Source organism: Denticeps clupeoides, chromosome 18 (assembly GCF_900700375.1).
Source record: "Denticeps clupeoides chromosome 18, fDenClu1.1, whole genome shotgun sequence".
Taxonomy (NCBI): domain Eukaryota; kingdom Metazoa; phylum Chordata; class Actinopteri; order Clupeiformes; family Denticipitidae; genus Denticeps; species Denticeps clupeoides.
Genome location: NC_041724.1, coordinates 7,982,723 through 7,995,153, shown reverse-complemented (window position 1 = coordinate 7,995,153; position 12,431 = coordinate 7,982,723). Strand labels below are relative to the sequence as shown.

The 12,431-nt window shown below is 42.7% G+C and overlaps 1 protein-coding gene across 4 annotated transcripts in view; it reads right to left on the bottom strand.

The window, feature by feature from the left end:
* The window catches only part of ldb2a (LIM domain binding 2a), a 38,792-nt gene that overhangs the window by 13,802 nt on the left and 12,559 nt on the right, over nt 1–12,431 (bottom strand). For all 4 annotated transcript variants that reach the window (XM_028960504.1, XM_028960505.1, XM_028960506.1 and 1 more), the window contains exon 3: nt 624–796. In XM_028960504.1, the coding sequence (XP_028816337.1) occupies nt 624–796 (173 nt within the window). The remainder of the gene's footprint in view (nt 1–623; nt 797–12,431) is intronic.

Genomic DNA, 12,431 nt, shown 5'->3' with positions numbered 1-12,431 from the left:
TTAATACAGCCCCATCTAATAATCAGCATTTAACTGCTTTTTCATTTCACAATATCTTATAACGAAAGTAAATTCTCGGTTTGGACACACCTTCTCATTCAATGTGTTTTCTTTATTTTCATGACCATTTACTTTGGTAGATTCTCACTGAATGCATAAAAACTATGAATGAACACATGTGGAGTTATGTACTTAAAAAAAGGTGAAATAACTGAAAACATGTTTTATATTCTAGTTTCTTCAAAATAGCCGCCCTTTGCTCTGATTACTGCTTTGCACACTCTTGGCATTCTCTCGATGAGCTTCAAGAGGTCATCACCAGAAATGGTTTTCCAACAGTCTTGAAGGAGTTCCCAGAGGTGTTTAGCACTTGTTGGCCCCTTTGCCTTCACTCTGTGGTCCAGCTCACCCCAAAACATCTGGATTGGGTTCAGGTCCGGTGACTGTGGAGGCCAGGTCTCCACTTTTTGTTAAGTACATAACTCCACATGTGTTCATTCATAGTTTTGATGCCTTCAGTGAGAATCTACCAATGTACATGGTCATGAAAATAAAGAAAACACATTGAATGAGAAGATGTGCCCAAACCTTTGGCCTGTACTGTACATTCCAATGCTCTTTACCTTGGTGAACATGGGCTTGCCGTGCTGAGTGACCATGGTGCATTGGTCACAGTCCACAGTGATGCAGGAATTGTGAAAAGACTCTTTGGAGTGCTTGAGGATGTAATACAGGTCCGTCACGCCTCCCTCATACACCGTGCTGAAGTAGCGAGGGATGAGGGTCCGTCCGATGGCTGATAAAGAGCAGAGAGAGGAGGTGTAGGTTAAAAATTGGCCCAGGCATAACATTTCCCACTCGGTGCAGAGTCAGATGTCAAGCAATTAAAATGCAGAAATACCATACAGGAATGGCAGAGGTGTTCTGGATTAAAATGTCCAAGATGATTGGCTCACCCTTCAAATCTGAACATAGCCCATTATGGCACAAATTCCATCCACTGATAAAACAATACAGAAGGTTAAACCCATAATTATGCATTCATTGATTGCATATATTTATTTGGATTATTTTTTTCCTACCTCAATCTGTGTTCATGTTCATGAAATGTTCACATTTTAAAATGCCATGTAATGATCTCCAGGTTGTAACTATCCCCCCCGACGTCTAGCATAAACTGGGCCTGTTTGCCGGCCCCGCCCCTTCCCTACCAGCATTCCAGGTCCAGTCTTGTGGCATACAGTCCGTCACTGTGTGTGTTTGTGCGTGTGTGTGGTATAAGAGTGCATGGTGTGTATATGTCATGTGTGTGGTTGGTGGGCTGGCGCAGCTGCAGGGCAGACCCCGAGCAGACCTCGCCCACACTTACTGTTAGAGTCGGTGAGACCCATGCCAATAAATGTTATCTCTTGTCAATACATGTTGCCAAATAGTTCTTTCAGCCTGAAGTCATCCAGAAATGGCAACTGATGGGGACTGATTAACATACTGCTTAATGTGGAACCCAAATTATGTTATTTTTTCCAAAGATATAAAAAAATCAAAAATCAATATCCTAATTTCTCCCCAGAATGACATATGATATAATATTTTCATGAAATGTAGTGCAGAATGATTGTAAAATCTAAGAAGTTGCCTAAAAAAAATAAAGTTTATTAAAAAAAGGCAGACTTTCCATTGTCAGAGATCTTCTACTTCTGACAAATAGAATTCATGTGAAAAGAGAAAATTATAAAAATGTAATGAAAGAAAACTGTAGAAAAGAGCAGGTTAGAAAGTTGTGTTGCATCCTGGTACCGCTGGGCTGATGCGCCACTGCCGGCGAGCATAAAATCACAGAGATGAGCGTTGCAGCCAAAGGCATCCGAGCAAATTCAGGCAAATTTTCTCAAATACTTTAGAACTGTAAGCAGCCATGCCGCCTCGTCCATTTTAATAGACTGTTCCTCAGCCCTCCCCCTCCAGCTTCCTGTTTCAACAAATGACTCCACCTCTCTGATGCTCAAGTTTCATAGAATAAAAAATATATAATAATAAAAAAACAATTAACCCCCAGTGAAATGCTTAATTGTTATTATTTGAATGCCCTGTCAGCCCCGCCCCGCCATACCTCTTCAGCAGTCTGTGGAAAGAACCCTGTCCTGAAACCTGGCACTCGAGAGATGGGATTAGGTGGTGCAGTGTTTCAGATAGCACACCGTGCAACATACGTCTCACAAGTAATCTGTACCCAAACACCCAATTTACAAATAATTAACGCTGTGTTAATTAGGCCCATTAATTCACAGCACAGCAGCCCCAGGAAGGGTGCCAGTGCGCAGAGCCAAGAGAGAGAGAGAGGCAGGATCAGACAGAGACGAGTTCAGCACACTTCATTAACTTCTCTCTTTAACTACTGTTCTTTTATTAAGTGAAAATCTCTCTCTCTATATATATACACACACACACACACACACACACACACACTGCGAAGGGGGCGCACCTGCTGCGCGATCCTGGCCGGAGCTTTGTTGTGTTTGGTTCATTGTGAACCTGATTGTGAGCCGCTGTTGCGAGTGTTTAAACGTCGCCTCTTGTATCGCTTCCCTGTCGGGTCCTTAATCTGTAAATCTTGTTCTGATGCGTGTTACCTGTTTTATGAAATAAACCCCCCGTGTTCGTGAACGCTTTGAGAATGTGTCTTTCCTCGCACCATGCCGACCGTGACAGAAGGACCCAACCATCCCATGGGCACAGCCGGCTTGACCCCACTGACGCTTACCAACCCAGGTTCTCATCTCACCTGGAGACACTGCCAGTCCCCTGTGCCCTGGTCCCAAGGTTTGGGTCCCGATGTGCTAGCATGTTCTCAGAGCGTCGGGTCCTGTTCTGATATGCGTACTCGTTTTATTTAATAACCCCCCGTTTGTGGATGGTCGAGACCAGAGAGCTGTCTCAGGACACCAGGGACAAGATTGTACACCCTCGCGAGACATGGATCAGCCAATCTACAATAGGCAAGCAGCTTCGTGAGAAGAGATCAACTGTTGGAGCAATTATTAGAAAATGGCATCTCTGACCACCTCCCTCAACCTAGGGCTCACACACACTGCAGACACAACCAGTGTCCCCCCGACACTCACTGACTGCTGTGACACATATTTGTGCCATCTGTTGCACCTGTCACCTGAGTCATCTGTGACAATAATAAACTTACCTAAACATCTGAAATGTTCTAAAGGGCATCATGAGAATTGATACCATTAAATTATCTAATGGATTTAATGAATCTGTATGTGAAATATCGATCTTATTTGTATGAATAGTTAAGACTATAATAAAAAATCAAGAATGATAATGCAACCCCATAAACATCTCTGCAAAACATGAAGACCCCAGGGTGAGAACATAGTTGAAGGTCAGGCAGAAGAGAGCCAGGGTGACAACAACAGGTCAGGCTGCAGCTGGATCCGAGGCCCAAGAATATACTGACTCTCATTTGGCAGATCACTCATGAGATGATGAGAAGGACATGCAGAGAAACAGACACAGACAGGCGAACGAGGAAGTCGCTCTTCAGAGGATGAAATATTCCTCAGTCATAAAACTTTAACTCAATTCCTGCCCCCCAAACCCTCACCAACGCATCCCCTTTTCACCATCCAACCCAGTTACCTCCAGCAAAAATATTTGAAAGTAAAATATAAATAAATAATAATTGATGGGAAACAGAAAATAACATCAATCACAATAAGCAGAATTTTTCTCCTTCTGAAAATGAAACAGAACAGCAATGCCTTGGCAACGTGAAACTACTGATGTAAATCGTAAGAAGGTAAACTAAAATTAAAATTGAAATCTCATTCACCAAAACTTTCTCCAGCTGTCTACAGCTTCTTAGAAAAACAGAGGATGGAGATAGATTTATGCAAAAAAAAAAAAATCAGTATTTGTTTAAAATCACCAATAACACCCCCCCCCCCCCCCAAAAAAAAAAAAAAAAAAAACAGTTTATCAGCCTTCATTTCATTGCTTTTATCCATTAAACAAATTTACTTCTGTGCATTGTTATTTACTTCATCTTCAGTTATACTTCAGATGTTATTCTATTCAGCAAAAGCCATTACATTCAAGAAAAACTCAATCTAGCTGTCCTTGTATGGCACTAGTTATTGTTAGCTGAGAGTTTACCTACAGTACAGGCCAAACATTTGGACACATCTTCTCATTCAATGTGTTTTGTGTACATAACTCCACATGTGTTCATTCATAGTTTTGATGCCTTCAGTGAGAATCTACCAACGTAAATGGTCATGAAAATAAAGAAAACACATTGAATGAGAAGGTGTGTTCCAACTTTTGGCCTGTACTGTATGTCATGCCATGGGGTGTGAAGCAAGCGCAAATACTCTACATACGAAAATAAATGGAACAGAAATCAAGAAACAGAAAAGCAGAACAACATCAGCAACTAAACAGAACAATGGAATGATGGAGAAAACCAACATATACTGACTGAGCAGCAAGTGTGGGTGATGAGAACCCTTGTGTGTGTGTCTGGAAGCAACTGGCTAGTCCAAGGCTGCCTTGCCATCACAATCCATTTGTCATTTTACGCTTACTTACTTCTATTTTCTTCTAAAAAGGTTGGTAATTACTAATAATTATCTGATGATTATAACATTCTGATTATTAATGCATGGAAATGATATTTCCATAAGGCATAATAATATTACAAGAAGGTCTCAGCTCCACACAGTCTACCCCTTCCCCAAAGACCCCCACCCACAGGACCAAAACTGAGCTCCCACCCACGTCCACCGCAGGGTGGTGGTAGCCTAGTGGGTAATACACTCCTCTATGACCCACAATATCACCACTTACAACCATACACTTAACCCTGAGTGTCTCCAGTGGGGACTGTCCCGGTAACTGCAGATTGTAAGTTGCTCTGGATAAGGGCGTCTGATAAATTCCATAAATGTAAATGTGTGCAGCTCAGCCATCTGCGCCCTGGTCAGGTGTGCACTTTAATCATATTTAATGTATGAATCCCGGATTTTAATGGTGAACATGTGCGAGGTGTATCGTTGTGTTTGTGCACTTGTGTATCAGGGCCCGTGTGCACTTGTGAACTGAGTGTATTCTGTTTGTGCGCGCGTGTGTGTGTTTTAATGCCTCTGTTTTACCCTCCTTCACCTTCACCTCCATCCATAATTCAGCAGAGGCAGAGCTGTTTCTTCCCCGAGATCCCTCACAGGCCCTGGGGATCAGTCGACTGCCGAACCCCCCAAAACCCCTCACCCACAGCCCTGAGCACATTCCTGCACGAGCACCGTCCCATGAGCTCCAGCACATGGAAATAAGAGACATAAATAAAACAGAGGCGTACATGTGTTTCTATGATGTTTAGGGCCCCGGTCCAAATGTGTAATTGTCTCCATTTTAATCCAAATGAACTAACATACCTGTTTCATTGTGCCGGGAAAAATGGGGACTTCAAAGCATCTAAATGAACCAACAATTCTGGCCAAGACTGAAGCACTGACACAAGCGCACACACACATGAAGCCAGCACCTGCCACCTCGACTGAAAACGAATTGGATGCTCGCGCTCATGGCGAGCTGCTACAATCTCAGTTTAAAACTCTGTTTTAATTAATCATGGGGAAGAAAAGTGAGCGCGATAAAGAAGGCCTCTCAATATTATATCAAGACCATACAAGTCTATGTCCTGTTATTTAGAGTATATTTACATTTACATTAGTCCAGAGCGTCTTACAATCAGTAGTTACAGGGACAGGGTGGTAGTAGCCTAGTGGGTAACACACTCGCCTATGAACCAGAAGACCCGGGTTCGAATCCCACTTACTGCCATTGTGTCCCTGAGCAAGACACTTAACCCTAAGTTGCTCCAGGGGGGACTGTCCCTGTGACGACTGATTGTAAGTCGCTCTGGATAAGGGCGTCTGATAAATGCTGTAAATGTAAATGTAAAAAAAAATGTAAATGTAAAGAAGGGGGAGACGGATAGGTGGGGTGCGAACGAGAGACCGACGGAAGGGCATTACGTTTGAAACATTAAAAACTCGCCCACGGCCATAACAGAGGATCCTGCCTGCAGAAAACACAGTGGACGCCTGACAAGCGCGTCAATTCATTTTTCAAGACGAACGCCCCCCCTGCCGTGTGCTCTAAATGATGCATATACGAGATATTGACCCAAACCATGAGGTGAGGAAGTGGCCTGGGCTCTGACGTTGATCACAGCTTGACCCCCCACGACGCAGCTACTCTTGGAATGCGGACCAAATCCTGACGTTGCGGTGGCCTCGGAGTGAATTACAGCGCTGGACAGCTAAATGCCTGGTGGGGTGGGGTGGGCTGCTGCTCCCGCTGGGATTGTTTAAATAACCCCGCTCCCTCGGCCTCTCCTGATCCCCCTGGAACGGTGCACCAGGCCCGAGGAACGCGCGAGACAGGAACGCCGGAAGGCTGGGAGCGCGCTGCAGGCCTGGTGCGGCCTCTGATGGACAGAATAATGCAGATGGTGCCAGTGCCAGTGAGAGAGGAGAGAGATGTGAGAGGAATGGTTATCGTTCTGCATGAAGGGACAAGGAGACCAGCTGGAAGGCCGAAAGATGGAGGGATCGGTACGAGGCACGCTGGCCGCATAAACATTTAATATCTTAAGAAAGACCAGAGAAACATGGAAAGAGAAAAGGCAATCTATTATTTCAATATTATATCAAGACCATACAAGTCTATGTCCTGTTATTTAGAGTATATTTACATTTACATTAGTCCAGAGCGTCTTACAATCAGTAGTTACAGGGACAGTGTCTTATATGTGTTAAAAGTGTCTTGCTCAGTATGGTAGTAAGTGGGATTGAAACCTGTGACTTTGTCACCGTCCTGTTAGATTTAAAATATTTTGTGTCAGTGTTGAAAGTGTGTGTGTTTACATACTCTTTTAGATACCGTACCGCCATCCGCCCGCTGGGGTGAAGTGGAACTCCTGTGCATTATTGATAGAGAAGAAGACGATGTGTTGGTTTTGAAAGGTCCTTCGCTGCTTGTCATTTTGTCAAGCCACGTGCGAGAACAAGCAGTCAACTAAATAATCGCTGCACTGTTATGTACTTGCTGACAGAATGGGCAGTGGTGGCCCAGCGGTTAAGGAAGTGGCCCCGTAATCAGAAGGTTGCCGGTTCGAATCGCGGTCTGCCAAGGTACCACTGAGGTGCCACGTCCCCACACACTGCTCCCCGGGACCCTGTCATGGCTGCCCACTGCTCACCAAGGGTGATGGTTAAAAGCAGAGAAACAATTTCCTTTGGGATTAATAAAGTTAAAAAAAAAAAAAAGGTAACATACGACCATGTTCGCTAACATCAATCAAGAGTGTTTTTATTTCAGAATGCTGTACTTGCATTATTTGTGCACTTGTAAAACAAGCTAAATGCAACTAAAAAAGTGAATCTCAGTATAGTTATGCATTATTAAAAAAAGTGTAAAAAGAAACAGGGCTGCAGTGTCTCATAAATAAAACTGAAGACAGTAAGCATGCCATCAGTCATAATTTTATGACCACATGCCTGATAATTGAATAGGTCCCTATTGTTAAACCTAAAAGCATGGACTCCACCAGACCTCTAAAATATATATGAGGTAATATCTGTTCACCAAGTCATCTTTTTGTTGTTTTTGTGAACAGTGATTATGTGAAGAGGAGGCAGAAGTCACAGCAGACATCATCATCATTTAGTTTGGCCTCCAATACACACTCATAAAAGGGGCAGATAGTGGAGATTGGAGGAAGAAAAGCACAACGGATACAAGGAAATTAAGTGTACCGCCAAACACCTCCGCTTATCATTTAACATGAAAAACACAAAAAGAACAAAATGCAAATAATAAATTCCCTGGCTATGAACGATCCTTCATATTCCAAAACCAGCACATAAAACAGACCAGACAAAAGGTGCCCAGAACAGAAGAGAACAGAAGAAAGAAATAATGAAAACAGTAGACTACAGCTCATCTTCTGTCAGTTATGCACACACACACACACACACACACACACACCCTTCCATTCCATATTCACATTAATGTTCACAGTCAAAGATTCTCCACCTGCCCTGTCTTCTCTTGTAACAGTACACTGAACCACTGATACAATGGTTAGCCGTTTAACATTAAAATGGCAGCCAGATGAGGGTGGGATATGTTTATATTACAGGGCAGTGGTGGCCTGGCGGTTAAGGAAGCGGAGCCGAAATCGGAAAGTTGCAGGTTCAAATCCCGAACCGCCAAGGTGCCACTGAGCAAAGCACCGTCCCCACACACGGCTCCTTTCATGGCTGCTTACTGCTCACTAAGGGTGATGGGAAAGGCAGAGGACACATTTCGTTGTGTCACCGTGTGCTGTGCTGCTGTGTTTCACAATGACGATCACTTCACTTTCACTTTCACATCGTATGGCTCCGCAGATTTGTTTGCATTGCTTATCTGAGAGAGTATGATGTTTTGGGCAATGTTCTGCTGTGGAAGCTTGGGTCCTGCATTCATGTAGATGTTACTTTGACATGTACCACCCACCTAATCATTGATGGTGACCAGGAAACAGTAGTCCCTGACAGCAGTGTACTCTACAACAAAATTCCCAAGAATGGTCTGAGGAACACAGGTGTTGACTTGGCCTTCAAAATCTCCATTTCAATCCATGCTCGACATATGAAGGATTTGCTGGGAAAACAAGCCCAGTCCATGGATCTGCTGCGGGCAACTTGATATGGCTCGATAATGTTTTCGTGAGACCTGAAGTGAACTGATTGTCACTGTCAAACCCAGCACAGCACATGATGCACACAATGAAATGTCCTCTGCGTTTAACCCGTCATCTTGGTGAGCAGTGGGCAGCCATGACAGGTGCCCGTGGAGCAGTGTGTGGGGACGGTGTTTGCTCCGTGGCACCTTGGCGACTCAGGATTCGAACCGGCAACCTTCTGATTACGGGTCTGTTTCCTTGCCCTTATCATTCTTTACCATTCACTGCCCTCAAGTCAAAACCTACTCAGTTTTAGGCAGCTGTTCATAATTTTATGGCTGATCAGTTTATAGTTGATGTTAACACTGTGTGTGAGTGTGTATGAACTTCAGCTCACTTCCATGCTGCACGGAAATTAAATCAATCCGGCCGCACGGCATCGGGAAACGTCGCACTGCTCGATGCTCACTTACTTAATCCCCTTACTTAATCCTTCCTGGTGGGACAAAAATCCACGACAAACGTCTTTCACACCCCTCCCCGACCCTGCCCATTTCCCCGCTGCCTCGTTTCATTACAGACACTTCCTTCGGCAACAGGTCCTTTCAACGGCTGTGCAAACCACGGCAACAAAATGGAACGTACGCTTTATTTCTCTAGAACCTGGTAGACACGTCCACCAAAGACCCAAAGACTAATCTGAGATCTGTCCTGCCTGGGACCTGCAACTAAATCCAAATATATTCACGCCAAAGCCTTGAAGCCCATCATTAAGAAAAAGTTCTATCAGAATAGAGATTAGAACTGAACACAAGTATTTTAACTATAATTAATTATTAAAAATGACAATATGGCCAGAATTCACTGGTCAGTACATTACAAATTATGAGTGTGAATTGCAATTGTTTCTAATGGAGAGAAGGTTTGTGACTCTTCCTGTTCTCTTTTTCTGACTATATATCACAATAACAATATTTCATAGACATATGGTGACAACCATATTTTAAGGGGTCTCTGTCTCATTGTTATGTCTACACTGTGCATCAACTGCCACAGCGATAGCATAAACTTACCAGCAAGCAGCCTCCCCTTGTTTACTTGTGCGCCTTTAAAATGCAGAAAATATATTTGATATGACACCGGTGGTCGTACCCCATGTGCCAGGATCTTCTCTGCAATGAGCCCCGAGGCCACAGCCTATTTGTGTCTCTTTAAATGAATGAAGGCCTCTACTCCCCGGGTACATAGTTCTGGGAAGCGACATTTCAAAGTGCCTGTGTGTGTCTTCATGCAGCAGTCTGTCCACAAGTTGCATTCGCCTCGGGTTTAATAAGATTAACTGGACGGATTCTGGATGTTTCCTATTAAAACAGAATGGAAGTGTCTAAAACGTAACGTTTTCGACCGTTACTACATTTTTATTTGGTTTAGAGTGCATGTTGCCAGCATGCTGGATTGGCTTCTGTTCATCTACTTGGTTTTTAATTGAACACCAGCCAGTTGGGCACCAATATGAAAGGTTGGAAGATACTGGTTATATGCTAGATAACTCCTGTGCAGTAATGATTTTTTTGTTCTTCTTGTTGTTTTTGCTCTTATTACTGGTGCCTCTAACCAAGGCACGGCCACCAATTAGATTTTCACTCAATACATTAATGTCTGCTGTGGTGCAATTTTATTTCGTTTTAGCGTTCTGCAATAGCCCTAATGTCCAATATACAGTAGGTTAAAATAATGTTGATTACCTAACAAAGCTACACTATCATCTTTTTGATGTACATAAATATAACTACAAGCGGACATTCCTCCGCTCCCACTCCCTTCTCTCCAGCGCACTCTTACAGCAGGCTAAGCCCCGCCCCTTTTAGCCTAGAGGAGCTCACACTCAGATGCATGGGAACCTGCAGTCAGTGTCTCACAATAAGATTAACTGGACGGATACTGGATGTTTCCTATTAAAACAGAATGGAAGTGTCTAAAACGTAACGTTTTCGACCGTTACTACATTTTTATTTGGTTTAGAGTGCATGTTGCCAGCATGCTGGATTGGCTTCTGGGTGCCGTCCATTCTGCGCTCCTTTCAAGCAAATCTGCAGTGTGACTATCAGATCGGCAGGCGAGGATACTGTGGCTCGCCGTTGCACAGAGATTGCATCAGGTTGCATTTCTTTTTCCGCTTAAGGAAAGAAAAAAACTCAGGTAACTTGTGTCACCCTAATGACATAAAAATCAAAACCAACAGCCTCCCACATGACACAGTAGAGAGCAGGCAGCATCGTGTATTTCAAGCTCTGAAAAAAGTTAAATGCATCATGATGGCCGTACACCGAAGAAAAGTAACAAACAAAAACTGAGAAACTTCTTTTTTACATTTTATTTATGTATATATATTATTTTATTCCAGTGTGCACAACTAAGAGCCACTTTGCATTTTTAAAAGCATATTAAAATAACACCAGGCAACTGCTACAATAAAAGAGTAGAGCGCCTTCAAAAAAATGTCAGGATTTTTTTTCTTCTGAGGAAAAACATTTTATATTCTGCACCCGGTGCATTTGCATATTAATATGTACAGAACGTGTAGAGCGCAGAGTTGATGAATATGTAAAAAAGCCAGATAACAAGTTTTTTTTCTCCCATTAACGCACATGAAATATGTCCTGCTGCTTCTCCGATATTAGGTGGGAGCAGGCTGGAATACTCAGAGTGAAAACAGAGAGAGTGGAAACAATTGGAGAAAAGAGAGGTGGGAAAAAAATTTTTATCTAAGCATTTCGAGGTCACCTTGCCCTCCAGGTAAAAACACAAACGTTGTAATTATGATGACGCTGCATAACGCAGAGCGTGTACATATCGTTTGAATTAACACTAAACCAAGAGAGGAGGAGGGTCTGTTTGAGGGCATAGGCAGCTTCTTTTTTATTCCACTCACATGATGCTGCATTGCTCTACTGAAACTATCAAATATTGAATAACTGAGTATTCTGAAGAATAATTCAATAATCTGATCGCATTTTTCTTCCTTTAAAAAGTTCATTTGATTTTCCTAACATAACTACCCATGTGCTGTGATTGGCTAAAAACTAGGGCTGTCAAAATGAATGCATTATTTGCTGTAATTAATTAGAAAATATTCAACGTGTTCAATTCATCGCAGCCAGAGACAATCCCTACAAAAAACACAGACAGACTGTGAAGTATGAGTACGGCAAAAACGTCATCGGTTTGAGTATGCATTATATCAAGGTTGAGTCTTTGAGAATTAACTTTGTATTTTGCAATTTTTTTGTAATTAATCACATTTAATGTATTGCAAAATAGACGATTAATTGGTTAAAGGTTTAAATAAATGGACAGCCCACGTTGCATTCATACTAGAAGGCTGACGTGACTCTATTATGATTTTGTTGTCTCAATGCGACACATTTCTGAGGTGAACAGTACAAACCATGCTAAGTCTGACTTTTCCGATTACAATTTGGGCCATTTCCTAATATAGTTTTTTTTTCAGCGACACCACTATACAATCAAAAACTGAAAGGTTTTATTGTAACCAATCTGTGTTCAGAAGCATTTCATGTAACAATGTGCCAATCTGAATTAAACAGTTAGTCTTGCGGCGTGCACATAGCCTTTGTGCACCTGTCGATGCGTGCATCCATGTTTTGTTCCAGAGGGTAGA